We start from the raw sequence: 26,653 nt of genomic DNA on the forward strand, positions 1-26,653 counted from the left end.
CAAATACCAGTCTCTCACTTCTAGAAGAATTCTTCAGATAATAGTTATTGTTTATGGTCTTTGACTATCAAGAGCAGAATTAAATATAATAGAATCAGAGCTGTAGAAAAGAGCTTTGTTCCTTTCCAGGGAAAGTGAAAGACATAAAACACTGAATCAGAGTTGCGCAGATTACTCTTTGATAAAATAATTTCTTTTTGAAGTCTGTTCCTAGAGAGATACGTAAGAATGTCAAAGGCAGTATGGCAGAGAAATTTTAAGGCAAAATTTAAATTCGAAAAAGCTATTTGAACCTTTTCTCAGAGGTTGAATCTCCCCACTATGTTTTTCACTGGGGCTTATACTTAGAGGTTAGACATTATAGGCTCTTGAAAGCCTTTATCACCAAGTGCCATAACCAGATAAAATGCCTTGGTTCTTTGCCAATCACTCAGTTTAACAGTACAGATCACTGATCCAAAATCATTTTCATGGGATATGATCTTTAGGGAAATCAATATTCTTAACCTTTAGGTTCAAATCTGGATTAGTTCTTTTTAGAGGATAGTGAAAGTTATCTTGATACAAGAGTAAACTGTATGAGTCAGAATAGACTTAAAGAAAAGTAAATGTTGTAAGAAGATTCATTTAAAGTCCAATACTTGTTGCACAAAAGAATTCAAATTGTAAACCCATACAATGAAAATTGCCTGCCTTTTTGACCCCCACCTGTGCTCCAACAAAACGTCTTTAGTGTAGGTCAACGCAAGGCAAGATACATTCTTCAGATCACTGCAAGGTGTGTCCATACATTCATCCTTTACTCGGTGTGCATGTGAGGGTTATTTTTTCATTCCTCCGTGCATTGAAATGAGTACCAGCAGCCTATGAAACAGAATCCAGCTAAGGGACTGATGGTGTTCTGCCTCCAGCCAGCCCTAAAATCTTTTTAAACAGGTCAGCCAGTATTTGTAACTTTCTCAGGGCAAATTGCTTGCCAAGCCGCTGGCACTCCTTTCTCTGAAAAAAAAAAGTATGTCCAAAGGGCACTTAGTGATCCTTGCTAAGAAGTTTCTTTGGTTGTTTCTGGGTTATAGATTCGGCCGTACACTTCTAGACAGCCCCTGTAAGGTTGAGAGAAAAAAGAATGTTTATAGTTTCACAATTTATAATACAGTATACCATTTATAACAACTTCTGAAGTTTAATGCAGGCTGTGTTGGGGAGAGGGTGCTAAACTGATTCACATGTGATTGGGCTGACTCCCTTAGAAAGTATTTGGGTGCCTCCCATTTGCAAAACAGAATGAATGGTAACCTATGTGATGGTGATGGGAGGGGTTAGCTAAAATTTTTCTGTGTCCAGATTAAGTTTTCACAGGTATTACAGTGCCTGAAATTCTGCAGTTTGGTTTCTTTGAACTAATCATTGCCTTTTCTCTATTGTACTTTTAATCTGATCCATACAAAGGTATTTACCAGATCATTTCCCTCAATTACAAGAGTCTAGTAATCTCCCAAACAATAATCATAATCAGTTATTCTTGGATAAAACACAGTAAAAGAAAATCCTGGTATGTTGGGGAAAGTGTCAGTTACAATAGTTATTTGTGAATTTGTATCTAAGATGTAAGATTAGGTAATTAAGAAAAATTTATGGGCACCTATCTAGTATACAACTTGACAGAGACCTTTTTTAACCTTAGTTGCTTTATCCAAGAGAATCTAGAACTTCTCTTATCCAAGAGAATCTAGAATATTGGTAAATATTCTCGTATTTACCAATATGAGAATATATTGGTAAAGAAAATAAATAAGTGAGTTGCTTATGTTTCCCATTTTAAGCAGTAATCCTGTTCCTCAACCTGTAAACAACACCCTCTTTGGCCTTTTTTAAATTGCTGTAATTGCTGTTAACAGATTAAATTAGCCTTCTTTGCCTCTTTAGGTCATAGTCTGAATTAGACAGCATAACTTGCCTTCTTGGCTATTCTAAGGAAACTATGAATAGCAGCAGATGGGGTAAGGTAGTGGGAGGAAAGTGAGAATGCACAGAGCTTAGATATTTTATCCTGTTACACAATTCCTGGAGATAACTGGGGCATATTTTGAGTCCTACCAGAAACTGAAACATTCCAAATGAACCCTGAATACTTGAACCAGGCAAGTTGGAGGTATGTATTATCCCTAAATGACTTCTTTGTCTTTAGACACATTTAATTCGTTTAAGGGATTAGTACTGTTAAGAAAGCAGCAATAATGCAAACATCACTCGTGTACCCACAAGGATCACCTTGAGACTGTGTCTCGATTCCACCTGCCTGAGAAGTGGGAGCCTGTTCCAGGCTCTTGGGTAGCATAGCCCTTTAAAAAAAAGAAAGGCTTTTTTCACTGTTAAGTGAAATTTCCCCAGAGCAACATCTGCCCTCCCCACCATCCCCTCAGCCAGTGTTAGTTGGGATTTGGGTAGCAGCAAAAACTGACTTATAAGTTGAGAGCTCTTCAGCAAGGCTGATACGTAGCTGCTCCATCTCTTTGTTTTTCTGTTGCTGGAGTTGCACCCCACTTCTTAACTGCCTCTTCCGTTCTTCCATTTCCTCTAGTTGTTCCTGCATGAGAAAGCCAGGAACATTTCTAATGAGCCAAACAATAAAAATATTACATTGTCCATTATAATTTACAAAGCACTTTCTTGAGGAACAAATTCAAGAGGTGGTGTTTTGTCAAAGTGTCATTCCTTTCTAAAATGGTGACCTGAAAGTTTTGTCTGTTATTTCTTGATAGAGTACTGCAAGGGGTGGACAGGTACTCACAGGGACTTTTTGGTTTTACAATTTTAAGAAGTGTTGGGGAGGATTTTGATCCTCACATTGGTATGGTGGGAATTTTACAGACCTCTGTGCAAATTTGTTTAAGACTGAATTTGTTCAAAAATGTTAAGTTGTTAGAAGCTATGCCCTGGAGGCCCTCAGGAGCTTTCAGATAATTGTCCATTTCCTGTTCTGCCAAAACCAGGTAGGATGCATTCTGTAAACTCTACCTAGGATTAATGCCTGAGGAATGAGGTAAGGACGATGTCAGCAAATCAGTCTCAGGCTTAGTTGCTAGCTGGCTGGATCCTTAGGAAGCAGGAAGGAGTTGGGAAAGAGAAGTTGGAAAGCATATTTTAAAGGAACAATGACTTCACCTCAAATTTTGAAGAATAGTAGAGGAATCCAGTTTGGGTACATTCTATTATTAGAAGGATCTAAATAATTTGTTCTCTGAGTCATCCTTGATATACCTGTGGCACATCAATCTGCAATGTTTGATATTTTGGCTGAATCTCAACTTACATAAACATTGTCAAAAGGCCTTTTTTTAGCTCTGCTTTGGCACCACACAGAGATGCAGCCTTGCTATCATAAGAGCATGTCATCTGAAGGGAAGCACCTGCATACCTCTGTGCTCCAATTTCCCAAACCCCACTAGCAAACCTGTTATTTTGGTGAGGTGCAAAAGATGTGCTTGGGAACGCAGTCTTCACCAGCACTCTGACAGGAGCAGTGTCACAGAATGAAGGTTGTATTGCTACAATGGTTGGCATTAAAGACAATCTTCAGTCATAATTCTATGTAACACCACTAGACTAGCTTTCAAAAACCTTTATTTCAATCTTTCAAGACTCCCCTTTAGCATTCACAGCCTCTTTAATTTGACCCCTACCTCTAACGAGAACCTAACTTTCCTATGGAGGCAATGGCCCTATGATTGTATTACACGTGAGGGAGCAGAGCCATAGAGGTTCGGTAATTTGTTCAGTTTCCCAGTTAGGAAGTGGTTGAGTCAGGATTAGAACTCATACTCTTAACTGCTATTTTGCTCTGTGTGTGTGTGTGTACACTCTTCAGAGATCTTTAAACTTTCCTGTGAAACCCCAGGAGAACGTCAAAATGGAGTGCCACTGCCACTCTGACAATAGTTCCACTTTTACCTGTTATATACTGGCATTACATATAAAATTCTTTTTTGGGAAAAGGGTTTTTGGCTCTGGAGAAAACCTGTTTTTGAAAACCATAAAGCCCTTTACAATCTGGTCCTCATCTACCTCTCTAGCCTTATCGCTCTATTTACTTACCGTGTCTTTGTGTTTACATGCTTTTGTATAAGCTGTTCCCTCTGCTTAGAATGTCTTTCCCTTGTCTGCCCAGTGAATTAATTCAAGGCTCAGATCACTTGTAATGGTTGAATGTGGACTCAAGCTAGATTTCGCAGGGTTATATCACTTCCATCACTCCATAGCTGTGTAATCCTGGACCAAGGACAGTCTCACCTCTTTTCTCATTTTTCAAATGATGACACTAGTTCGTACCTACCTCAGAGAGGTAGGGATTATGAGTTATTACATGTAAAGAACTTCAAGAACATGCTAGCTATTAATTCTCTTATGAAATTTCCCCCTTATTTCCCAGTCAGGCAATTAAACCTGCGTCATCGGTACAACGCCTTATTCCTACAACTGTTAACAATGTTTCTCACACTGAAGTATATTTCATCGATTTGAAGGCTTTCACATTCTAACAGATCAAGATGCATCTTGAAATCAAGTGTCTTAAATTTTATGAAATATTCATTTTATCTGGCATCCTTCCTGGACTAAAAACTGTTCGAGGGCAGAAACTCTCCTCTCCCTCTCACCCTTCCCATTTTTCATCTCTTTTGCCAGCACATAGCTTACTACCTGGAATATAGTAAGTAGGCACTTAGAAAAGACCTGTTGAATGAATAGATGACAGTGATGAAATAGGCAAAGTTTATAATTGTAAGAGTGAAGTGTACCTTTGAAAAGTAATCAGGGGCCATTAGTGACCTTCGGCAAACACAGTTTAGGAAGACATTTTAGAAAAAAGAATTAGTTCCTCAGATCTTGATTCCTACTTTAATTATGGTGTAGCAATAGGAAATACTCATCAAGAGTTTTTCATAGAATGATTTTGGAAAGCTGTACAATTGTCGAGTCTGAAAAACCAGTAGAGTTACGAAAATCACAGGGGAGAGAAAATCTGCACTCTAGTACTGTGTCAGAAAGCAAATCTAGAGAATTGCCTATTCATGGCACCACCATCCTAGTTAGTCTTGCCTGAAATCTCAGGATCCTCTTTAACTCCTCACCTCTCTGCCCCATTCACTGAATGGCCAAATGTATTCTGTGTTTGTTCTTCCTTTTATTCCCTCTATCATTGTTTCTTCTTACCTATAGTAGCTTCCTAATTAGTCTGCCTCACCTCTAGATCTGTAGCCAGTTTTACACACTGCCACCAGTACTTTTTCTAAATGTAGAGGGACAATCATGTTACTCCCTTGATTAAATACCTTTAATGAAACAACTGATTACTGAATAAAGTCAAACTCCCCAGTTTGGGTTTCAAAGTCCAATGTGATCTGTCCCAACCTACCTTTACAGTTCAACTTACCTTTCAGTTCTTCACCTTTCACATGCAGCCAAGCTACTGATTATATTTTGGATATGTTGGGCTAAATATTAAAATTACCTTCATCGGTTTACTTTTTTAATGTGGCTATTAGAAAATTTTTAATTATATATGTGGCTTGCATTATATTTATTTTGGACATCATGGGTCTAGATCTTACCTGTATTTCAATACCTAGCTCAGATAACCTCTTCATTCATCAAGAGTTCTCTTGGTTTAACCCATGGCTAAAAATAATCTCATTACCCCATAGTACTCTTATCTGCACCTCTCTTAAATCACATGCTACTTCCTACCCTGGGTTACAATTATTAATGTAATGTCTGTTTGCGTGTAAACTATTAAGGATAGTATTTATGAAAAAAAGTGTCCTTTCACCAGACTGTGAACCAATAAAAAAAGCAATTGGGAATGGGGGTAAAGATAGTATACATATGTATAGTTTGAAAACATTCAGTATCATGACCCAAAAAAAAAAAACCCTACTGTTTTCATAATACAAGCTACAGAAAGCTTGACAAAATTTTGAATGAAGTGAAGCCATTTTCAATATAGGACATGTTCCCTTAAGGATGTATCAATCTCTGGGAGGGCATACAATTTTTAAGTTTATTCAAAGGAACACGTGATTCAAAAGACAAAAATACAGCTCTGAAAGGCATCACACACTAATCTCATAGTGGCCAGCAACACTTAAGTCAGCATTTAACTGATGTGTACTCTGAGCCAGAATGATGGAGAGAAGTAAAACACTCCCTACCTTCTGAAAGCTCACAGCCTGTGGGAGAGACATTGTTTATTCACTTAATATTTATATCCCACTGTTCTACAAAGGATTAAAACTGGTTCATACTTCATTAGAAGTAACTTGAATACAAGTTAAATGGTGACAAATGCACAAAAGAGGAAAATGAGGAATAGAGATTTATAGATTTGATCCCAGTTTTAAGACTGGAAAACTTCAAGGCAAACCAGATAGGTGGGACTTAAGGATGAATGTAGGGGGAGGGGGAAGGATGAGTGAATTCTACCTAGACTCACTCCCATCTGCTCTCTATAAGCCCAGGTGTGACTCACTTAGAATTTGAAAATTGTGACATGGACAGAGCACTGACATACTTGAGGTTGGTCACGCCAAGTTCAGATTACTCTGGCTCACTAGCTTCAGTTTCCTCATCTATTTAAAAAAAAAAAAAAAAAGGATAATACTTGACTTAGAGGATTAATGAGAGGATCAAATGAGATAATTGTGTAAAAGTATAAATTAAGAGTGCAGATAATGTTCAGTCCCTAGCTCAGGCCTTTATGAATGAAATGAAGAATGGAGTAAAGAAGCGAATGGCCTCAAAGAATAAGTCGTTCTTCCTATGTATGACAGTATCCTTCAGCCCAAAAGACATTTGACTCTGGTGACCTCTACCTTCCCCAGGCTAAAAGACCACACTTCCTTTCATGCCCAGTGGGCCTACCCTGTACTGCTGCACCTCCTCATCTCGTTTTTGCCTCACAAGTGTGATCTGGTCCTCCAGGTTCCTGTTTTGCAGGTGGAGCTGCTGGGCCTCTGTTTGCAGGGGTCTCAGAGCCTCCTTCATCTCTTGGATCTCGGCCTGGGTTTTCTGTAGACCTTTGGCAGCGGCTTCTTTCCTCTCTAGGAGCCGCAGCAGCTGAGGCTCATACTCCTCCTCCAGGCCCTGGCGGCTCTCTGCCATGAGGTTCTCAAATTGGGCAGAAAGCCGCCGGCTCTCCTGCAGAAAGTGTCCATCCCTCTGGCTTGGAGGTGCTTCTAGTTGTTGCCGTAACTGTTCCTTCTGCTTCTGATAGGCATCCCGGAGCTGGGCCCGTTCCTCGGAGAGCTGGGCTGCCCGTGCAGTCAGCACTTCCCGGAAATCGGCAAACTGGGCCACGTCCTGCCGGCGGCATTCCAGCTGGTATTGGTACGCCACGCATTCCTTTGTCACCTTGAACAGCTTCTGCTTGACCAGCCGGATCTCCTCCCTTATCCCATCCCTCTCCAGCTCTGCTTGGGCCTGTAGTTTGTAGGCAGCCAGGATGTCCTGATGTACTTGTTGTACCTCCTGTAGGGCTGGTTCCCGAAGCAACACAAGCTCATGGATGAGCTGATCCCTCTCCTCTTCCAGCTGGGCCACAGCTTGGACACATTGCTGGAAACGCCCCTCAAGCAATTCCAGGTCCTCTATGCTCAGGCTCTCTGTGCTGGGACTAGGCCCAGCTCTGAGGCTCTCCTCAGGGTTAGGTTTCTCCTCGGTCGTGACAGTCTCACCCCCATAGACCATCTGATCTGGGTTTATGGTCTGTTCTGGCTTCATAGGCTCTTGTACATACAGTGTCTCTGGCTTCACAGGCTCTTGCACACACAGTGTCTCCTCTGGCTTCACAGGCTCTTCCACACACAGTGTCTCCAATGGCTTCACAGGCTCTTGCACACACAGTGTCTCCTCTGGCTTCACAGGCTCTTCTACGTACAGAGCCTCATCTGGCTGCCTGGTCTCCTCAATATACAGCATCTCCTCAGGCTTCTCAGTCTCTTCCATATACAGTGTGTCATCAAAGTCCCCTGTGTCCCCCAGGTAGAGAATGTCCTCTAAGTCCAAGGTCCCCTCCAAAGATAGAGTAACTTCAGGGTTCAAGGACCCCACCTCACCCAGGGATCCAGAGTGCTCCTCCTCTTGAAAAGGAGAATTGGCCTCTGCTCTTGTTTCTCTGCAAGAGAAATGACCTAAAGTGAGGGAGCAGCCACAATCCCAGGATGGTTTGTGACTGGAGCCATCATTCACGGGCCTAGACTATATCAAGTTCTCACATCTCAGAGGGCACTTGTCTGCTCCCTTTCCTCTACTGATCTCTCCCCACACAGCCTAGTGCTTCGATCCCCTGACAACATCCCCAGGATGTCAATGTCTGGTCTCTGCTTATATACTGTCAAGGACAGGAAACTCACACCTGAGCCACCGCTATTTGTTCCACTATCAAAAGAAAATTCTAATGTTGAGGTAAAACCTTCTTTCCTGCAATTTTTACCTGGACTTGATTTTTCTTTCTAGAATCAGACAAATCTAACTTCTTTGCTATATAAATTCTTTAAACACTTACAGAGAGCTAAGTTATCTTTCAATTATTCCATGCATGTCACAGTTTCTAGTGCCCTTCTCGTTTGAATCACTTCTTTCTGACCAGGCTCCAAATTGTCACTGTCCCTTGGGGATGGGTATTGGAAGCAAAACCCAGGTGTGCTCTGAGCAGTGACTCTCTGTACATTATACTCTTATCAATGCAGCCAAGATTCCCTTAGCATGTTCTTGACGAATACTGAGTTTGACTAAAATCCTTAAGGCTTTTTCACACCAAGTGTTTTTAAACCACATCTCTTGTTCCTGTAAAACTTCATTTATCTTATTAGAATTGACCTGTCCTTCTAGCCTGTAAAGGTACTTGAATTCAGATTCTATGATTCTGACAGCTAAGTCCCTTAACCCAGCTGCCCGTTGCCTGCTGGCTTAAATCAGTTCCTGTTAAGGAATATGCCCCTGCTTCCTTGGCCCTCAAGAGGCTTTGGTCTTTCCTGTTTCAAATACATCTTACCTACCTTAAATCTCTGAACAATTCTTTGATAATACAAAATACCGTGGAAATAATAATAACTATTATACTTATAAAGGTCCTATATGTTCAAGGCCCTGTTCTAAATGCGTTACACGTAGCAATTCATAACAACTCTGTGAGGTAGTTACATTTATCATCCCCATTTTACAGAACAGGAAACTGAGGTTAAAAGAGATTAAGTGATTTGTTCAAGGAAATTCAGATATTCAGGGTGTTCCAGTTATAAAACAGACTAAATTTGAGTATAGCTTTCAAGAAGCTTTTTTTAGATATAAAGTATAAATGAAAAGTCCCACGTATCAAAGAAGTTGATTGATCTGTCTTAAAAAGGGCTGCTTGTACCCAAGTTTTAAGCTCTATATCTTAACTCCAAGTTCCCAACAAAGGTTATTTTTACTCTAAATCATCGTGTACTCGGTCCTTCTCTCTAACACCCTGGGACTTTCTGGCTCCCCTTTCTGTTTTCTCATGTTGGCCTTCTGGAGACTACAAAAGTATGGTTTCACCAGGCCCCAGCCACCACTGGCCTCATTTAACCCAGCGCCCACACCAAAACCTAGAGTCTGAAGACAACCTCAACAGTCACCTATTCCATTCACATCACTTCATCAGAGAGGAAGTGTTTCTTAAATATCTTCACCAGATGGTACCTGGCACCTCAAACTCAACCGCTCCCAAATTATTATTCTCCCTGAGCTTGCTGCACCTATATCCTCCAGCTCAGAGGCAAGAAATCTTTAAATAGCTTTTTCCCTCCCCTGTAGAGCCAACTCACTGAGAACTCACCCTTCTATCTCCAAAAGTCTCCCATCCCCACCCCCTTCTTCATCCACTGCCAGGGCCCTAGTCCAAGTCACTGGCTCTCACCTGCACTTTTGTACCAGCCTTCCAACCAAGCCTTCTTCCTTCTCATCCCAGTCTTTGCTCTACAGTGCCACAGCTTGCTACAACATAAAGCAAACCATGTCACTCCTCTTCACCCACAGATAGCCAACTGCTTAGCAGAGATTCAAGGCCCTTAAAGATGTGGCCCTAACATACCTTTTCAGCCTCATCTCACATTACTCCCCCACAGCTGACCGGATGCTGGACAAGCCCACAACCACTAAAGAATTCAGCTGAGAAAATACATTGTATACCACCTGACTAGAGAATAGTCCTGGAAAAGTAGAACTCCTAGTGCCAGGAAGAATGCACCTGCTCAGCCAGCCAGACCCACCCTGACTCTCAACAGAGTCCTTGCTTTCCCAGCAGACAGCCCTCCCATCACGCCCCTGCCGTGTGTTCCCCGCCCTGGAATGACATAACTGTTCAAGACAGTATTCTAAGCATTTTACATGAATACTTATTTATATGATGCTCATCTATTATCCCCATTTTATAGACAAGGAAACAAAAGCACAGAGTAAATTCACTCAAGGTTCCGCTCCTGAGCCAGAGTTCCTTTTGACCTCGGAATAGGCATGAGGTCTAAAAGGTAAAACAACAAGGGCAGATATACTAGAGCTTGGCACATAGCATTCAAAATGTATTTACATCCATTCACCTAAGAAATTTCTACCCATCCTTTAAGCCCTGCAAAAGTCTATCTCCTCTGTGAAGTATTTCCCAGACAACTCCCATTCTTGCATTCTCAAGGCACTCTGTATGCAGTTCATCTTTGCACGCAGTGCTTTGCATTATAGCAGTGCATGTGTCTGTCTCCCCTGACAGTCAATTTCCTAAGGACAAATATAGTTCTCATTCTCTCTGTATCCCAGGGTAGGGCTCTGTAGAAGGCAGGCAGGCAGGCAGGCAGAAACCGACTGAGATCCAAGGAGGAAACTTGCCCAGGGTCAAATGGCAAAACTGGAAGTAGAGCCCCGGCCTCCTGACTTCCAGGTGGTGCTGTTATCACACACCATGTTGCCTCAGTCAACTCACCCACAGTGCCAGGCCTCTACTAGATGCTGCCCTCACACAGCTGCCTCTCTCTAAGGAGCTGGGGGAAAAGTAGGGAGGCCCAGGGACAAGACAGTCAGCTCAGCTGGGGGGCCCTGACATCAGGCTTCCTTGGGACCCAAGCAGCCTGCCTCTGCCACTCTGTCCCTTGTCCCTAGAGGACTCCAGAAGCTACCAACTCTGTCCATTAAGGCTGTGGCTGGGAGTCTCTGTGACACTGCACAGGCATGAATTAGTGTGTGTCTGTCTGTCTTTGTACCTACCTATAGGTGTGTTTGACAGTACAGGTGAGTGTATGTGTAGGACTGCTCCGCTTTGTGCCATCTGTGACAGTGAAGGGGTGTCAGGTGTGTGTATTTGCACCTCCACCTCGTGGTACGCTGGGAAAGTCCAGGGTTAGAGTCTAACCTGGGGCAGAAATACTTCCTACTTGCCCCAGATCTCAGCCACAGGTTCCTTCCCCCTAACCAGTGGTAAGCTGACAGTGTGGATGGATGTGGGAAGGCCTCCCTTCTAGGGCTGCTGGCCAGTCAAGGCCCTCCTGCTGGTCTGGGATAGTAGACCCTACCCCCTTTCCCCCTTCCGAGGCTCCAGACAGCAGAGAAAAAGCTGCCTGAACAGACTCTTAACTCCGAGCTGGCAGATGCCCAACCTTGCACCAAGTATCTGCTACACAGCAGATACAGCAACTGGAGGCTTCCATCTCCAGTTGCGTTTGGGGTGAGGATTGAAAGAAACGAGTAAGTCTTTGGGCACTATGGGCCAAATGGCATTTGGTGACTGATGTCCACTAGTCTGAAAGGGTTATTTCTCACATGGCCCGTGACATGGGAGGGGGTATTATAAAAAGCCACAGACAAACGGAGGTGCCAGGACCCCGGCCGGGACTCCTCCATCGCCCTACGCCAGGAGGCTCCGCCCTGTGTCGCTCCCCCAGCCGGACCACTGTCCCCCGCCAGGCCAAAGGTGCTGGCGGGTGGGGCAAAGGAATCCATCCAGCACCCCCTCCCCACAGGGGTGGCCACGCGGGCCCTGGACGGTCCTACCTCGCGGCCTGGGCGGTGCCGTTCCCGCCGCGCCGGGGCTCCGGGCTGGCCATGGTTGCGCGACCCCGGGCTGGGTGGCCGCGTTATTAATAGTCGGCACCGCCGGCCGCCAGCTCCGCGCCCGCCGCACTGCCAGCTGCAGCTGACACCGGATCCGGGCCCCGGGCGGGCGCGCCCACTTGGCCCGGGCTCCTGCCGGCGGGAGGAGGGAGCGGGCCGTGCGGCCCGAGGGCGGGGAGAGGCCGCCCCTCCCGAGACCAGCCGGGTGGGGGGGGGGATGGAGGATGAAATGGTAATCGGCGTCTCTGAAACCAGCCAGCCCGGAGGTCTAACCGAACCTTCTTTTTCTCCACCCTTCCCTTACGAGGACCCCAGTTTCGGGGGGCAAGAGAGGAGGGTGTCTCTACAGCCCCAGGGGAGCACTTTCCCCACCCGGCCAGCTGGGGATAGGGAACAGAGTTTGTAGGGGGGAGAACTAGGAGGGACCCAGCACCTCTGCTCATTTGGGAACGTCGGCTGCAGTTGGGAACCTCGCAGTCCCCACCCGCGCAAGGCGGAGGAGCGCGGCCCCACAGCTGTTGTGAAGGGCTGGGGGAGGAAGGTTAACCGCCACACCCCGTGCGTTCGGGGACAGTGGGGATCCTGCGGCTGGGGGTAGGGAAGGACTGTCTGGGAGGGGTTTAAGCCTCTAAGGTTGAGTCTACATTTAACACCACTTCCCGTCCCCACGCTGCGAGCTTTCCTGGAGTCTCTCCATTTGCTCCACCCGTTACCCCCACCCAGCCCTGCTTCTGTCCACTCCAAGGCATGCTCCCTCCCCCAAATCCTTAGCCCGCCGGTGTCAGGGTCACACTTCAACACTGAAGTCTTTCTTCCCAAGCCAGAAGCTGCCGGGCCCCTTCCCAGACCTGGACTGCAGGCATTCTCCCTTCTGATGCCTTTTTTCCACTCAGCCCTTCTGTCTGGGGAGGTCTTTGGCACAATTGCGGAAGAATGCTATGCACTGTAACAGGCCGAGGGGCTGACTGTGTGTTTAATCAGAGAGGCCTTAAGCTGGGGGTGGAGGTGGGCTGTGTGTTGTATCAATGTGCCACTGCTGACTGTATGACCACCTGGATGTGTGTGTGTGTGTGTGTGTAAACTGTGAGACTGCATGCCCATGTGTGACTCTGTGACGATTATGGGGTACGTGCCTGTGTGCAGGCATATGGATGTGGGATTGTATAATCCTGGGGGAGTGATTACGTTTGTGGTGATCATGCCGGTTGTGGAGTACCTGTGTGTGCAGCTGACTGTTGCGACTGTGTTTATGGGGTGTGTGTATGGCCCTGTGTGTGATTGTGTGCCTGAGTGACTAGGGGCTGATGTGTGTGAGTGAGAGTGAGTGCTCACAAGCAAATGTGAGGAGTATCCTCTGTGTGTGAGTGGATCCATGCTCATTAGTCCATGTATCTCAGTGTGCTGCCTGCCTGTGGCTATATTTTTATATCTCTCTGTCTAATGCAAGGGGGTGGGAGATTAACACCCAGGGCAGCCGAATACACCCTTGTAAGGTATGCATGAGAAAAAGTTGGGTTTTGGAGGCTGCTGGTCATTTTCTGACTTACCCCTGAAATATTCCAGGGAGGAGGTTGGCAAAGCCTCAGCTGCTGGTCATTTGACAGCTGTTGCCAGTCAGAAGGGGGCTGAGGGAGCAAGGGTAAGGCCTGCCAGCAGTACTATTTGCTGCTGGTGCTAGGCAACGGTCAGCAAGGGTGGCATTAAGAAGGGTCATCCCTTCCCCTCCAAACCCTTACCCCACGAGCTGACCCTGGGTAGTCCCCAAGACTGAATTCCTTAACTCCTTCTAGCTTTCCTCAAAGCCCTTCTTTAGGCTGAAACACTGAATCTCCCAGGGTCTCAGAAACTCCTCTACCTCCAGGCCTTTCATCTTGCTGTTCCCTCTGCCTAGAACACCCTTTCCAGCTCTTCACATCTCAGTTTCTACTCTTATTCAGGTCTCGGCTTACATGTCATCTCCTCAGAAGGGCCTTCGCTGACGTGGCCTCCCCCTCAGGAATGTCCTATCACATCGCCTTGTTTATTTTCTGTACAGCACTTATTATCATCTGAAATAGTGTTTCTTTTCAATTCCTTCTTTCTCTGCTTCCCCCACTAGAATAGAAGCTCCATGAACGCAGGGACTTTGTGTGTCTTGTTTACTGCTATGTCCCCAGGGCCCAGCACAGACTTTGGCATATAGTAAAATCTCAAAAAAATTGTTGGATGAATGAAGGAAAGAAGGATAGTCCTACCTAGGCCAATTAAGGCAATATTTGCTGCCTGTTGTGTGTCAGGCCTGGGCCACTCACCACCAAAGAGCCCCATTGTACTCATGGAAACAGACATACACATGTGCCTAGATTGTATATACTAAGTCAGAGTGAGGTAGTGAGGCTATAGGACTCAGTTCACTGGCAAACATTGGCACTTGGTCTGGGCCCGGCCCTTTGTCAGAGCAAATGGCTTTATTTGGCCCAGACGCCGGCCTGCAAAGAGCTCACAGGGTAGAGGATGCTAGATCTGCCTCCTGGGGAGATGAACTCTTGCAGAGAATAATGCCAAATCACTGAGCTGAGTGATGTGATAGGCATTGAGAACCAGAGAAGCCAGGGATAGGAGAGACACCAGGGCTGTGGACAGTTTCTTGGTTCAAAGTAACTTGGGCCTAGAAGGATGAGAAAGGGCATTCAGACATCAGGGACTGGTTTGAAAGATAAGTACAGCCATTGTCTCTTAGCCCCTCCGCAGAGCAGAGTCCACAAAGAGGAGAGAAGCCCCGGGCAACTACTCTTGGCCTAACCTCCATTCGCCGAGTTTATCCAGAACACACAAGCCCTACTATGTGTTCTGGAGCTGCCTCCTTCTGACAGTCTCACCTGGGCCCCCTTGCCTTATGGCTTCAGGTGGAGATTGGCCATAGGAGATACAGGAGACTCCGACAGGAGATCAGAGGGAAGGAGAGTGAGATCAGGATATTTATAATACCTCCTCCCCCATGCTTTTGGCATCTCCACCGAAAACCACAGTTCCTGTTGGTTGGCCTGCACCCATGGGTACAGCTCTCTCCAGGTTCATCAACAAGGCTCCCTCCCTTTGCTTCTTTAGGCCTGGAGGTAGTGACTCCATCTCACTCTTGTGAGCCCCAGGGTGGTTCACCTTTCCTGCCCACACCTCTGAATAGTGCCTTCATTAAATTCTCTTCTAGCAAACATTTTGAGTGGTCCTGTTTCCTGCTGAGACACCCCCCCCCTTAAGAACTACACTGAGGGGAGCTGAGCCCTTGGCAGAGAATGTGGGAGAGACCCTCTTTCTAAATCACCACCCGAAAACAGAATTAGAAAAGTTGTGAACAGATCAAAATCCCATCCTATGTAAACTGTGACCTCCTGACCACCACTCCGGGCAGGGTCCCAACCCAAGAGGTTCCTCTTAGTTCATGTTACTCAGGCTTAGACTTATAGTTACCATTGCCAGGAGAACAGGGGAGGGATGGGGCTATGAGATTGGGGAGAAATGGGAGGATGACTGACATAGAATGAGCTTGGAAGTAGAGAGATAACAGAGGGCAGCCCTGGAGGTGGGGGTGGGGGGGGTGGGGAGGGGTTGGAGCCTGTGTAGCAGTCTCCGTCATACCCCAGAGCATGCCCTACATGATCTTGGGAAACCAACTTCTCTGAACATAAGTTCCCGGTCTGTTAAATGGCCAATACTCTCTTCACAGGATTATTGTGAAAAGCGATCAAATGTGAGGCTCAGCACATGAAAGTGAACTTGCTCTGAAAGCTGAGTGTAGCACATTCCCCATTATTACTGGTGCAGATGGAAGCCACTCTGCTGAGTTTCTGTATGCCAAGAGCTCCAGCCAGCCAGAGGAAGGAGGAGGATGGTGGGAGATGCTCCACCAGGCTCTTCGGCCCACTGCTTCAAGGGAGCAAGGGTTCAAATTCAAGCTTTGGAGGTAGCAGGCCCAAACCTAAAACCTGCCTCTGCACTTGCTGTGTGACCTTAGGAAAATCACTCTACCTTACAGATACTGCTTTCTTCTCTGTAAAATCAAGTAATGCTTTTTACCTCACAGGTTTGCTGTGAGGATAAACAGAACACAAAAAGCATTTAGTTAAGTACCTGATACATTGCGAGTGCCCCCAAAATAATAACTATTATTTTAAAAACTTCCCTTTCTCCTTCTTATTCTCCCCAAAACTGCAATCAGGGACTGACTGACTATAGTATGTCCATCGATCCATCCACCCCATTCTTTTAATTGTTCATTCATTCATTTCAACATTTATTAAGCCAGACAACATGCCAGATCCTAGGAACACAGAGACTAGGAAATCATTAAAGCGAGAACAATATCTGTTCTGATGTTAGCTATTTTCTTAAGCACCTGCTACATGCCAGGTGCTAAGCTAAGCATTTTGTCTTCATTATTGCAATGAATTCTCAGAACAGCCCTAAAACATAAGACCTATAATGAAACTCATTTACTGGTGGTAAAACTGAGGCCCAAGAGGTCAAATAAGTTAGTTGACCAAAGTCACACAAGCAGGAAACGGTGACACTAAGATTCAGTATGCTGCCTCCACTAGTGACTGAATTGGTTTTTTTTTTTTTATCATCATCATTGTCATTTTGCCTGACCTCTAGAGGCTTATAGTCAACTGAGAGTCCAGTGGCCTCCCCTCAACCCTTGGACTTACTTGGCAGGAGTCACGGCATGGCCGCGACTTGGGCAGAGTTGGGTTCAAATTCAGTTCTGCATCTCTTGGCAAGTTACTTAAACTCCCTGAACCACAGCTTCCACTTCTAGGAAATGAGGTTGGGTGGACATTAAATGAGAAAATATTGAGGAAATGCCCAGCACCTTGCCCAATATAGAAGAGTCGCTTAATAAGTGTTATTCTCTTTATTTCCTCCTTTATCCCTGCCCGTTGGAATCCCTGTCTGGGGCTCATGGGCCTGCACCCTTGCTGACCGACCATGGGTGCAGAAATCACCACGCTCAGCGACGTGTCTCTCCCGCGGGCGTCATGGCACCGACTACCCCCGCCCCCTCCCCGCCTCCACGAGCTCTGGGAGTGGTTGTTCCCACGGCCGCCGCGCGGGGTCGCCTGGGCCCGGAGTTTTATGTGCGGAGGCAGGGAGGTCCGAGCTGGAGCTGAATCAGGATGTTTTAGGATCACAATGATAATCGATAATAACAATAATAGTACCAGCACCAGATCCACCGGTTACCAATTTAAAAGGCGCAATCGCGTGCTGGGAGGCTGTGGGACTCAAGGGAAGGAGCCAGGCTTAGTTTCAGACCGGGTTCCAATCCAGACCGCTCACTCTCACACTCCGCTCCGTAACCTCGGGCCTCACTGAACCTGATTCCTCAGCTTAAAAATGGGAAACAATAATATAGTTCTTGAGAGGAATAAATGAGCTCCTGGAGGGCTCATTGGAGAGCAACTTGGGAAAGGGCATGTAATGTAATTCTCACCTCTACCCTGTGAGGGAGCTGTTTTAAATTCCCTTTACAACTGAGGATCTACCGTGGGACCTTTTCCCAGGCGTCCCTGGGTCTGTCCCTCTCCTAGCACAGCCCAGAGGCCAGTCCAGGAACTCACCCTCTAAACCCACCATCCAGCACTGTCACCTCTCTGGAGTTGTCCTTTCATCTTCAGTCCCTCAGGCTCCTCTGGACACTGTCCTTCCATCCCCAGGGACAGGTTCAAGCCAGCCAACTCTAGCTATTCCCCCTCAAACTGAAGGTATTCTCCCTCTTCTTGCCTACTTACCTCTTTCAAAACCCCATCAATCACGTCCTCCAGAAAACCTTTCCCGGGCTCTCTCTCCCTCTCTGGGTCCACAGCCTTTGCACATGCTGTTCCCTCTACCTGGAACACCCTTCCCCCCACCCCTAAAGACTGTTACTTAGGGTACAGGTTAAATATCACTTCTTCCAGGAAGTCCCTTTCCCTTGTGTTCTTCATCTACCTCCATTACATAGTGACGTCCCTGAGACCGGGAACCACACCTACCGAGGGTTCCCTGGTGCCGCAGGGCCCAGTGACTGGAACAAATTGAACGCTCACTAGATGCATGTCCGATGAATGAGTGATCTGACCCATCCGGGTTCACTCACTGAGGTTTCACAACAGCCTCAGCTCAGAATCATAGAAACAGAGGCGCGCACTCAGAGGCACAGTCATACTCAGTCACGCACTTGCACAGAGTCAGAAAACAGTCACACACAAGAGCCATGCACAAAGCTGAATGCATCTGTGCTCGTTTCTGCCTCCCTCTGTCTGGATACCTCTGTGTCCTAGGTATGCATTCACTCTCATCTTTTATGACTTGAGGTCCCTGATATCAAGTGTTATGTCTCCTTTACGAGCCTGGTAGGCCATAGAAGTGGAGGAATTGCCCCCATCAGACTGGCAATCCCAGGGGTAGTGTTATGTCTCCCCAATTAGTCTGGGGAACTGGGCCAGGGAGTGTCTCCTAGCCTGGGAGTTCTTGGGTTAGGCTGTCTCTCACCAGACTTGGAGCCCGTGGGGCAGGGCTGCATCTTCCCACTAACTAGTCTTGGAGCCCCAAGGACAGAATGGGTCTGAATGAACTGGATACTCCAAGAACAGAGCTGAGCTGGATTTCCCCCATCAGACTGGGCATTCCCATGGGCATGATGTGTCCCTCTGAGCTTTCTCCACCCCTGCCATCTGCCCTCCTCCCACCATGGTATAGTGATTAGGGCTGGGATGGGCCGCCGAGGCATTGGAAGCAACAGCAAGCCTAATAGCAAACCACACTGCAAGAGGCTGCTCTTGTGGGATCCCCTAGGAGGATGTGGCCTGGCCCAACTCAGTCTGTCCTGGCAACTCATTCATTTGTCTTCGATTCACTCACCAGACCTCTCCAGAACCCCCGGGCCTGGGCCTGCAGCACTCTACCTCTATTATGTTGTTTAATTCTCTCACCAATCGAATCCTGGGAAGTGGGTGTGATCATCACCCCATTTATAGACAAGGAAACTGAGGTTTGGAGAAAAGCAGTGACTTGCCCTAAGTCACATGGCTGGGAAGTAGCGGAGCTGGGTTGGCCACTGTACAGGCTGCCTCCTACCAAGGTTTCAAAAATATTGGGGCAATAAATATGGCAGGTTGCAATAACTGCTCATGGATGTGTGTGTGTGTGTGTGTGTGTGTGTGTGTGTGTGTGTGTTGTCTCACACCCAGGTCTCTGGCTTGAGCCCTACGGTGCTGGCTATGTAGGCAAAGAGGGTGGGAGTGCTTACTGGGGAGACTGGGAACAGTGAAAGGAGCAGGTTGAACAGGCAGCCATCTCGGGCAGAAGGCGAGTCTGGAAACCAGTCTGCCCAGTTCACAGCATGAGCATCTCCTTTCCACTCTGCTCTTGGCACTGGAGTCCTGCATTTGAGTCCCTTCACCATCTGACCCCTTCTGAGCTTCACTTTCCCCACCTGAGAAACAGAGACCTGGAGAGGTCTCATTTGGGATTCCTACACCTTTAAGCCTTTTCCTGTGGAGGGTGAGGCCAGGTGGCAGGTGAGTGAGTTGCCACATCAGTAGGGTGAACTCCGCCCCATCCCTCCCCCAGCTCCGGAGGGAGGTCCCAGAGGCCCCAGAGGACGGTGGGAAGTGGGTGGGGAGAAAGAGCTGAGCCTAGTTGGCTGGAGAACTGGGGATGCCTGCAGGGGTGGGTAAGGAAGACTGTGTGGGTGAGTGTACCTGACCCACCATCTCTGATTGTTCCAGAATATACAGGAGTGTGTATAAAATAAGGGTGTGCCTTTGACTGTGAAGATCTACTCAAGTGTGCAAGCTTGTTGCAAAAATGTGTGAATGTCTCTGAGTATATCTTTGTGTGTGCCTGTGTCTGTGCTGTTGTTCTGGGTGTGCAGCAGTGAGTATAGTTGTGTTGCTGGTCTGTGTGAATGTACTTACGTGTACAGGTGTATGTCTTTGTGTTTGCCCTTCTGTCTGTATGGATGTTGTATACTGGAGCATGTGTTAATGTGTGCTTTTGTGTGACTACACCTGAGTGTAAAAATGTGTATAGATGAGTTTTTGAATGCCTCTGAGTGTGTCTTTGTGTCTGTGGATGACTATGTGGATGTCCCTGAGTGTAAGGAGTGTGTAAATGTGTATGTCCAGAGTGCCTTGTGTGATCACATGGACAAATGTGTACGTGACTGTGTGTGTTGCTAGCAGAGTCTTCTCAGAATAGGTCTGAGCCTTTGCAAGTCCACATCCATTGAGCAGCAATTCCAACTGATTTCTGACTGATGGAGGTATAAAGCCCACCCCACCCTTCAGAAAAGCCCAGCACCGTGTGTCCCCGCATCCTGGTGATTCACTTCCTACCATCTCTCCCCAATACCCCAGCCTCTTGCCTTAAAGGGCAGTCCTTTTCTTGACCAGTTTGCCCTCTTCCCACCCAAAGGGAGTCTCAGTCCCTTCTTCCAAGCAGCCTTCTATGAATAGAGGTGGGGGACTTAACATTGGCTAAGCATGTTTTATTGTACCCCTACTTGACAAATGAAAACACAAGGCTCAAAGTCCTGCAGTGACCTGCTGCTGGTCACATGGTGGGCATGTGTGTTTGATCCCATGATTCCTACAGCTCAGGACAGGACCTCTGGCATCCTCCAGCCCCTTCAGTGGCCCCAGACGGGGGCTCTGGACCGGGGATGGGGATATTTGAAGAACCCCCCACCCCAGCCACTTGCTTGGCCCTTCCCATGTTGTCATTTAATTCACTCCAGTCTTGCTCAGAGAGGTGAGGCATCTTGTCTGGTGTTACAGAGTTGAAAGTATCTGAGGATTTGAATCCAGATCTCTCTAGCTCCAGATCTCATGGTCCTAGGGGCAAGGGAAGGTTGGCGGAGGTGGTCAGCCCAGGCCTGACGAGCTGCTATTCCCTTAGAGAAAAGCGGAAAGATAATGAGACATGGATAGAAATGAGAAAAAGTGACTCGAGACAGTTCTCTTGCGGTATCATACCCAGAGCCAAGGTGACACAGATTCACGTGTGCCCCAATAGCTTAATGGGACTTCCTGTTCTGACCAGAGTCTGGCTCCCTGCCCTGGGGCTCCCTCCCTTCCACTGAAGGGCTGGGGACAACATGACTAAATGGGCCCAGGCTTGAGCAACCACCCCACTGGCTGGTCACAAATATTTGAGATTCCACCATCCACTGACCGCGGTCCCCTTCCAAGCTCTTCTTTTAGATCGGACTCCAGGCTTGTTCCACCCACTGTCTCATTTCATTCTCTCGACATCCTCTGACACAATAAGCTTTCCTCTCATATTTCTGATGAGGAAACTGAGGCTTTGAGATGCAGCTATCTGGCAAAAGCAGGACTTAAATCTCATCTTTGGACTTCAAGTCCAGGGCTCCTGCTGCCATCTGTGGCTCCCTCTGGATCCCACTGTGGGCTTCTGCTGGAAGGAGGCCAGACAGGCAGGGTTCGTTTGGTTATTTGGGTGACAAGGACCAGAAAAACACTCACCCAAGTGCTTCAGGAGACAGAGCTCGTTGTGAAGTTCCGTGAGGAAGTAAGAAAGACAGAGAGGGTGCCCCTCAACTCCAGGCCTCACAGCATCCCCGCAGATGTTTGGGAAGCAGAACAGCTCCACTCAACTGGATGTCTCACCTTGGCCACGGCTGTGGGCGCCTGATGCTTCCAAGTCTGTTGCTTAGTGGTCGCAGAGGCTAGGTCAGTCCGGGCCTTCACTTCTGTTCTTCCTGCATGATCTGCCTGCCTAGCATCCTTGCTGTGCTTGGCTCTCATAGACTCCTGTCCCTGCTCACAGCTTTCTCTGTGTCGCTCCCTAACTCCTCAAAAGAGGATCTACCTGGTTCAGTAAATCTGATTCCTGGAGGGCAGTTTCTAGCTAGACCATGTCACGGACCACTGGCCAATTGAGTGAGGGCCAGGCCAACCTCTGGTCCAGTCGGAGGCAGGGCACTTTGGTCACTCGGTTCAGAGTATGGTAACCTAAGAAACCATTAGAATGAACTGTGGGTAAGGCAGGCACTTAGAGCATAAACAGCTCCATGGAACCTAGACTCTGATTTTAGCCACCTCTATGAAGTTGGGGACAGTGTCTTTTCATCTCCTTGCCCTTGTGCCCAACACAGGGCTGGCAGAGTTAAGTTGCAGTGACTATGTTAGTGGACAAGTGAGTGATGTCAGCACAGGAGCTGTGGGGCTCTGAGGAAGGCTGTGGCTGTGCAATGGGGCCTGTGATTCCTGGTTCAAGGCACTCCAGGATTACTGTCACCTTGAACCTCCCTGCTTCTGCACCTGTGGGCTTGGGTTTCCCTCACATGGGTCTGCTTTTCTGTGTCCTGGAGATGCCTGGAACAGCTGGTGGCCACCTCTGCTATTCTAGATTCAGGGGTGTGAGCACACGCCCTCTTTCTGCTTGCAGGTTTGACTGAACATCCCTGACCCTGGAACTCACAGCCTCTTTCCTTTGCTCCCTTGCTGCCTGGGTGTCCTGTTTCTGGCCTCCATGGGTGGCCCTGCCTGACCCTGTCCTGGCCTGAGGGGCCGGGTGGGGGGTGGAAGGGGTGTGCACAGTGCAGCTCTTGTTCCAGGGATCAGGGTGGGACCAATGCCTGCTCTCGTGTTCCAGCCCCTGGCTTGAGTCTTGGCAGGCCAAAGGGGGGAGCTGCCTCTCTGCCTGCGGCGTCTTCTCAACATCCGTTCCACTGGCAGAGCAGGCCCAGAGCCACCGTGGAAGCTGATCAAGAAGGGCCTTAGCTGGGCTCTCCTTCCAGGCTACTATTGATCCCTTTGCCTCCGGCTCCTCCACCTCATGACCTGTGCTCTAGACCATGATGAAGACAAGGCTGTGGCTGATATGGCTATGGCTAGAGACCGGGTGGACACGACACTGGTCTCAGGGCTGTAGGTTCAAGTGCCTCATCTGAGAACTGGAGGTTTCCCAACAAGGCTTGATTAGGGAGATAGAAAATCAGTGAAGGGGATGGGGGCTCAGTGAGGGAAATGGGGCTCTGCGGAGGGATGAGGGCTGTGAGTGGGCCCCTGGAAGCCAGTGAGCGGGAGGTCTGGCCTGGGGTCATGAGGGTAAGGGAGGCTTTCCTGGGTTTTATTTCCTAGGAGTTTCCTCCCATCTCCAGGGTCCTGCAGGCTGGGGTCAGCTTCCAGGAAGGCATTGGGAATCTTGGAATGGCTCTATCCAGGGACGAATGCCCCATTTGTCCCTCAGGTCATAACCCTTGGCAAGCCTCCAGGACTGGGATGGGGAGAAACGGTTGGGCAGTGGGGCCACACCTCAGATTCTTCCTCCTCCGTGAACTCCCTCCCTCCAGCCCCATCCTCAGCATCCTCATCACTGAACCCCCACCTCTTTCATGGAGAATCTCCTCCTTGACTGAGCCCACTCCCATCCCTACAGAGTACCTAGCTCTGTCTGGGTCTCTGTCTCCTTATTGAGCCCAGGTCCCCTCACAGAGCTCTCATGCTACTTTCTTGCCTGCAGGGAGGACTGTCTTGACCCTGGACCCATCCACTCAGGCTAAGCCAAGGACCTATTGCCCAAAGAACTGCAGGGGCTGCTAATGAGAGAGGAGGTACTCATTTGTATTCATTTGCATGGGACCATTTAATATCCAAACGTCCTCGCTTGGGCTGGTAAAGAATAGCCGGCCAGTGTGCACACTATTTGTATATTTCGTTTTAGTGAGGAAAACACTCAAACCCTCCCCCTCCCCAGCTCTCCTGTTTGGATCCTGACTCCAGGAGAACCTGAGTTGGGCTCTGTAGAGAAGGTACAACAGTCAGAATGTTAAATAGGAGCTAGTTTGGGTATTAGACCCCAGAAGTATGCTGAGGACAGGCCTGAGGTGGGAGAGGAGGCGAGGAGTCCCTCCCCATTCCCCAGAGGAAGCCAGGATCTGGAACAGGGAGTAGAATGAGAAGGTGAAAAGGTTCTTCGAATGTTAAAATCTGAAGTGGTTCTTAGGGATTTCTTAGACTCTACCCGGTGGCTATACACAGGATAAACATACTACTGATACTCCTTTTCTGCATCCATGACAGACATGATTAATTGATTATGGCACTCTGAGCCCAGAGCCACTTCATCCGAGGCAGCAATTGGCATGTGAAATTAAATCTGTTTGTCTTCCCTGATTAGTTCAACCCTTTCCTTTCCAGACAGGGAACTAAAGTCCAGCAAGGATGAAGAAAATGCAGATTATATCCACCTCCAGCACAGCCTTCTCTGCCTGGAAGCACATGGGTTTTTCCTCTGGAGGATGAGGGAGGGCAGTTCTACTCTGTGCAAGAAAATCATTACAAGAAGGTCCTCCTGGGTGGAATAACAGGTGATTTTTATTTATGACTTGGTGCTTTTCTGCATTTCGCAGGTTCTCTTCAAACATGAATTTATTTCGTAATCAGAAATCCCTCAATAATAATACTAGCTGTCTTTTTATTTTATTTTATTTTAACACAACCTGGTATCTGTTTTAGGTGTTATCTAAATCAACCCTGACAACCATTCTGGAAGGGGAGTGGTGTTATTGTTATTCTCATTTTAAAGAAGAAAAAACCAAGCCTTAGAGGAGTCCAGAAATTTGCCCCAAGGTCACACAGCAACTGGCACAGTTGTGACTCTAGCCACATTAAAGACAGTTAAATCAATCAAAATTTAATATCAGGGATGGTCTGGGTCTATGGAAGAATGTTGATTTGTGTGATCTGTATAATATATATGAGAAGCCCCATTTGGGAAATGACTTGCCCACTGTCACACTGGATATTGTGGGAGAAAACAGCCTGGGCCCCAGAGAAAGCTGCTGAACTGCCTGGGGAGAGAACAGAGGCCTGGCATGACCCCCCTACCTCTCCCCAGGACCTGGACACCTCCCTCTGCTCAGGACAATAGGAACATTGTGCCCCACAGCATGTAGGATGGCAGGCCACCTCCTGCCAAGGCCCCTGCTCTTCCTCTCAGCATGGAGGGGAGAGGAGAGAATGAAAGATGCTGAGGAAGGCTGTAGGGGTGGCTCAGAGCTGAGCCAACAACAATAGGGGCAGAGCAGTGGGTAGGAGAAAGGGAGAGTCCTCACTCCGCTGGGATTTTGGAAACAGACCATTGTCGCAGCAGCACGGGCTGAGCGCTTGCCCGACCCAGCTTTTGCAGTCGTCTCTCCCTGGTATATGCCTGAACCCCTCGGCCCCTTTGTCCACTGTCTCCAAATACCACCCCCTCCTATGTGCCCAGAGCATGGGATGGGGACACCTATGGACTAGTTCCCAAATCTGTGTGACCTTGCCCAAGCCACTTGTCTCTCTGAGTTTCTTCACCTGTGAAATGTAGGTAACAAACCCTACTTTTTTAGGGCTGTTCCGAGCATTAAAGGCAATCATAGAAGTAAAGGACCCCAGCTGGAGTAGGTGAAGCAGCCCAGCATATTCTGGTTGTTAATATGACAGGGCCTCTCCTCTCCCAGCCTGCCCCACACAGCTGGTAACGTGAGGACTGGCCAGGAGAGCTTGTGGGGGAGGAGCCCTCTTCCTTCCTGCCCCTTCCAGCTGGGTATCAAGATCTGAGACCAGATGTGTGGCTGAGTGACTCAGCCCTTTCCTGCCTGGAAACTCCTCCCTGCCTGCCTCACCAGGCTGGGCCAAGGAGGGTGAGACAGCAGATTGAAGGTGGAGGGGTGTTGGTCCTGAACAAGCCCTAGGGAGCTGTAGGGGGAAGGTGGGGGAGGGAGAGGAAAGGGGGAACGAAGGTAGCCCGCTTGGCTTGCAAGATGGGGATGGGATAGAGGAGGGTCTGTCAAAGAAGAGATTGAGGGTGTCCTTGAGTCGAGTCATAGTCACACTGACTCAACCTAAAATGCTCAACTGCTCACCCCTCCTCCTCCCACCTGCTCTCATTCCTTCCTCAATATTTCCAGGCCAGCCCAAGCCCACTTGCCCCGCCTTCCTAGGCCCGCATTCCCACTGGGTACTCCCTTCCTTCCCTGTTTTCTCCTCTTCCCAGCCAGCCACTTCCACTTCCTCCTCTCTCACTTAGCAGGTCCTGTTACTGAATCCTCAAAGGCATGGAAGCAGCTCTCTGGAAGTTTACCTCTTAGTTGCCAAATCCCCCACCCAACCCAGCTTGAACTCTCAGGGACAGGAGGCGCTGCTGCCCAAGCCCTTCTTGGAGCTCTTTTCTTGGACTCAAACACCACCCTGCTGGTTCCCTTTCTAGCTCTTGGCAGTTAATTCCCCCTCTGATTTCAGCTTCCTCTCTTCCCCTTAAAGGTACATGTTCTATAATCTCAGTTCTTTGTAGTCTAGGTATGGAGGAGGGATTATGTGCATGGACTTTGATCTCATAGAGACCTGGGTTCAAATCCTGACTCTGCCATTTATTAGCTGTGGAACTTTGGAGAATTTAATTTACTTCTGTGAGCCTCAACTTCCTCCTCCATCAAATGGGTTGATATTATGCACCTCCTAGGGATCCGATGGGATAATGCACAGAAAGCATTCACCATTGGGTCTGGCAC

General features: G+C 47.8%; 1 protein-coding gene and 1 long non-coding RNA gene across 10 annotated transcripts in view; one reads left to right on the forward strand and one right to left on the reverse strand.

Moving 5' to 3' along the window:
• Positions 1-462: 462 nt before the first annotated feature.
• SYNC (syncoilin, intermediate filament protein) overlaps positions 463-26,653 on the reverse strand; it is a 43,378-nt gene continuing 17,187 nt past the window's right edge. The window contains exons 1-5 of one of the 9 annotated variants that reach the window (XM_039836937.1): positions 12,058-12,282; positions 7,906-8,170; positions 6,919-7,833; positions 2,463-2,587; positions 463-2,342 (exon numbers count right to left, since the gene is read on the reverse strand). In XM_039836937.1, coding sequence (XP_039692871.1) covers positions 2,204-2,342; positions 2,463-2,587; positions 6,919-7,833; positions 7,906-8,170; positions 12,058-12,110 — 1,497 coding nt within the window. In that variant the 5' untranslated portion in view covers positions 12,111-12,282 and the 3' untranslated portion in view covers positions 463-2,203. Of the gene's footprint in view, positions 2,343-2,462; positions 2,588-6,918; positions 8,171-9,937; positions 10,074-12,057; positions 12,283-12,965; positions 13,063-17,885; positions 17,985-26,653 lie in introns of those variants that run through there. The other 8 variants (XM_039836936.1, XM_039836935.1, XM_039836941.1 and 5 more) reach the window with 8 other exon arrangements.
• Positions 11,249-24,724, forward strand: LOC120582018 (uncharacterized). Its single transcript, XR_005647425.1, has 3 exons — positions 11,249-11,751; positions 23,626-23,716; positions 24,303-24,724. It is a non-coding gene; the product is annotated as an uncharacterized LOC120582018 (long non-coding RNA).

The sequence above is a fragment of the Pteropus medius genome, unplaced genomic scaffold, assembly GCF_902729225.1.
Source record: "Pteropus medius unplaced genomic scaffold, Ma_sr-lr_union100, whole genome shotgun sequence".
In the NCBI taxonomy this organism is placed as follows: domain Eukaryota; kingdom Metazoa; phylum Chordata; class Mammalia; order Chiroptera; family Pteropodidae; genus Pteropus; species Pteropus medius.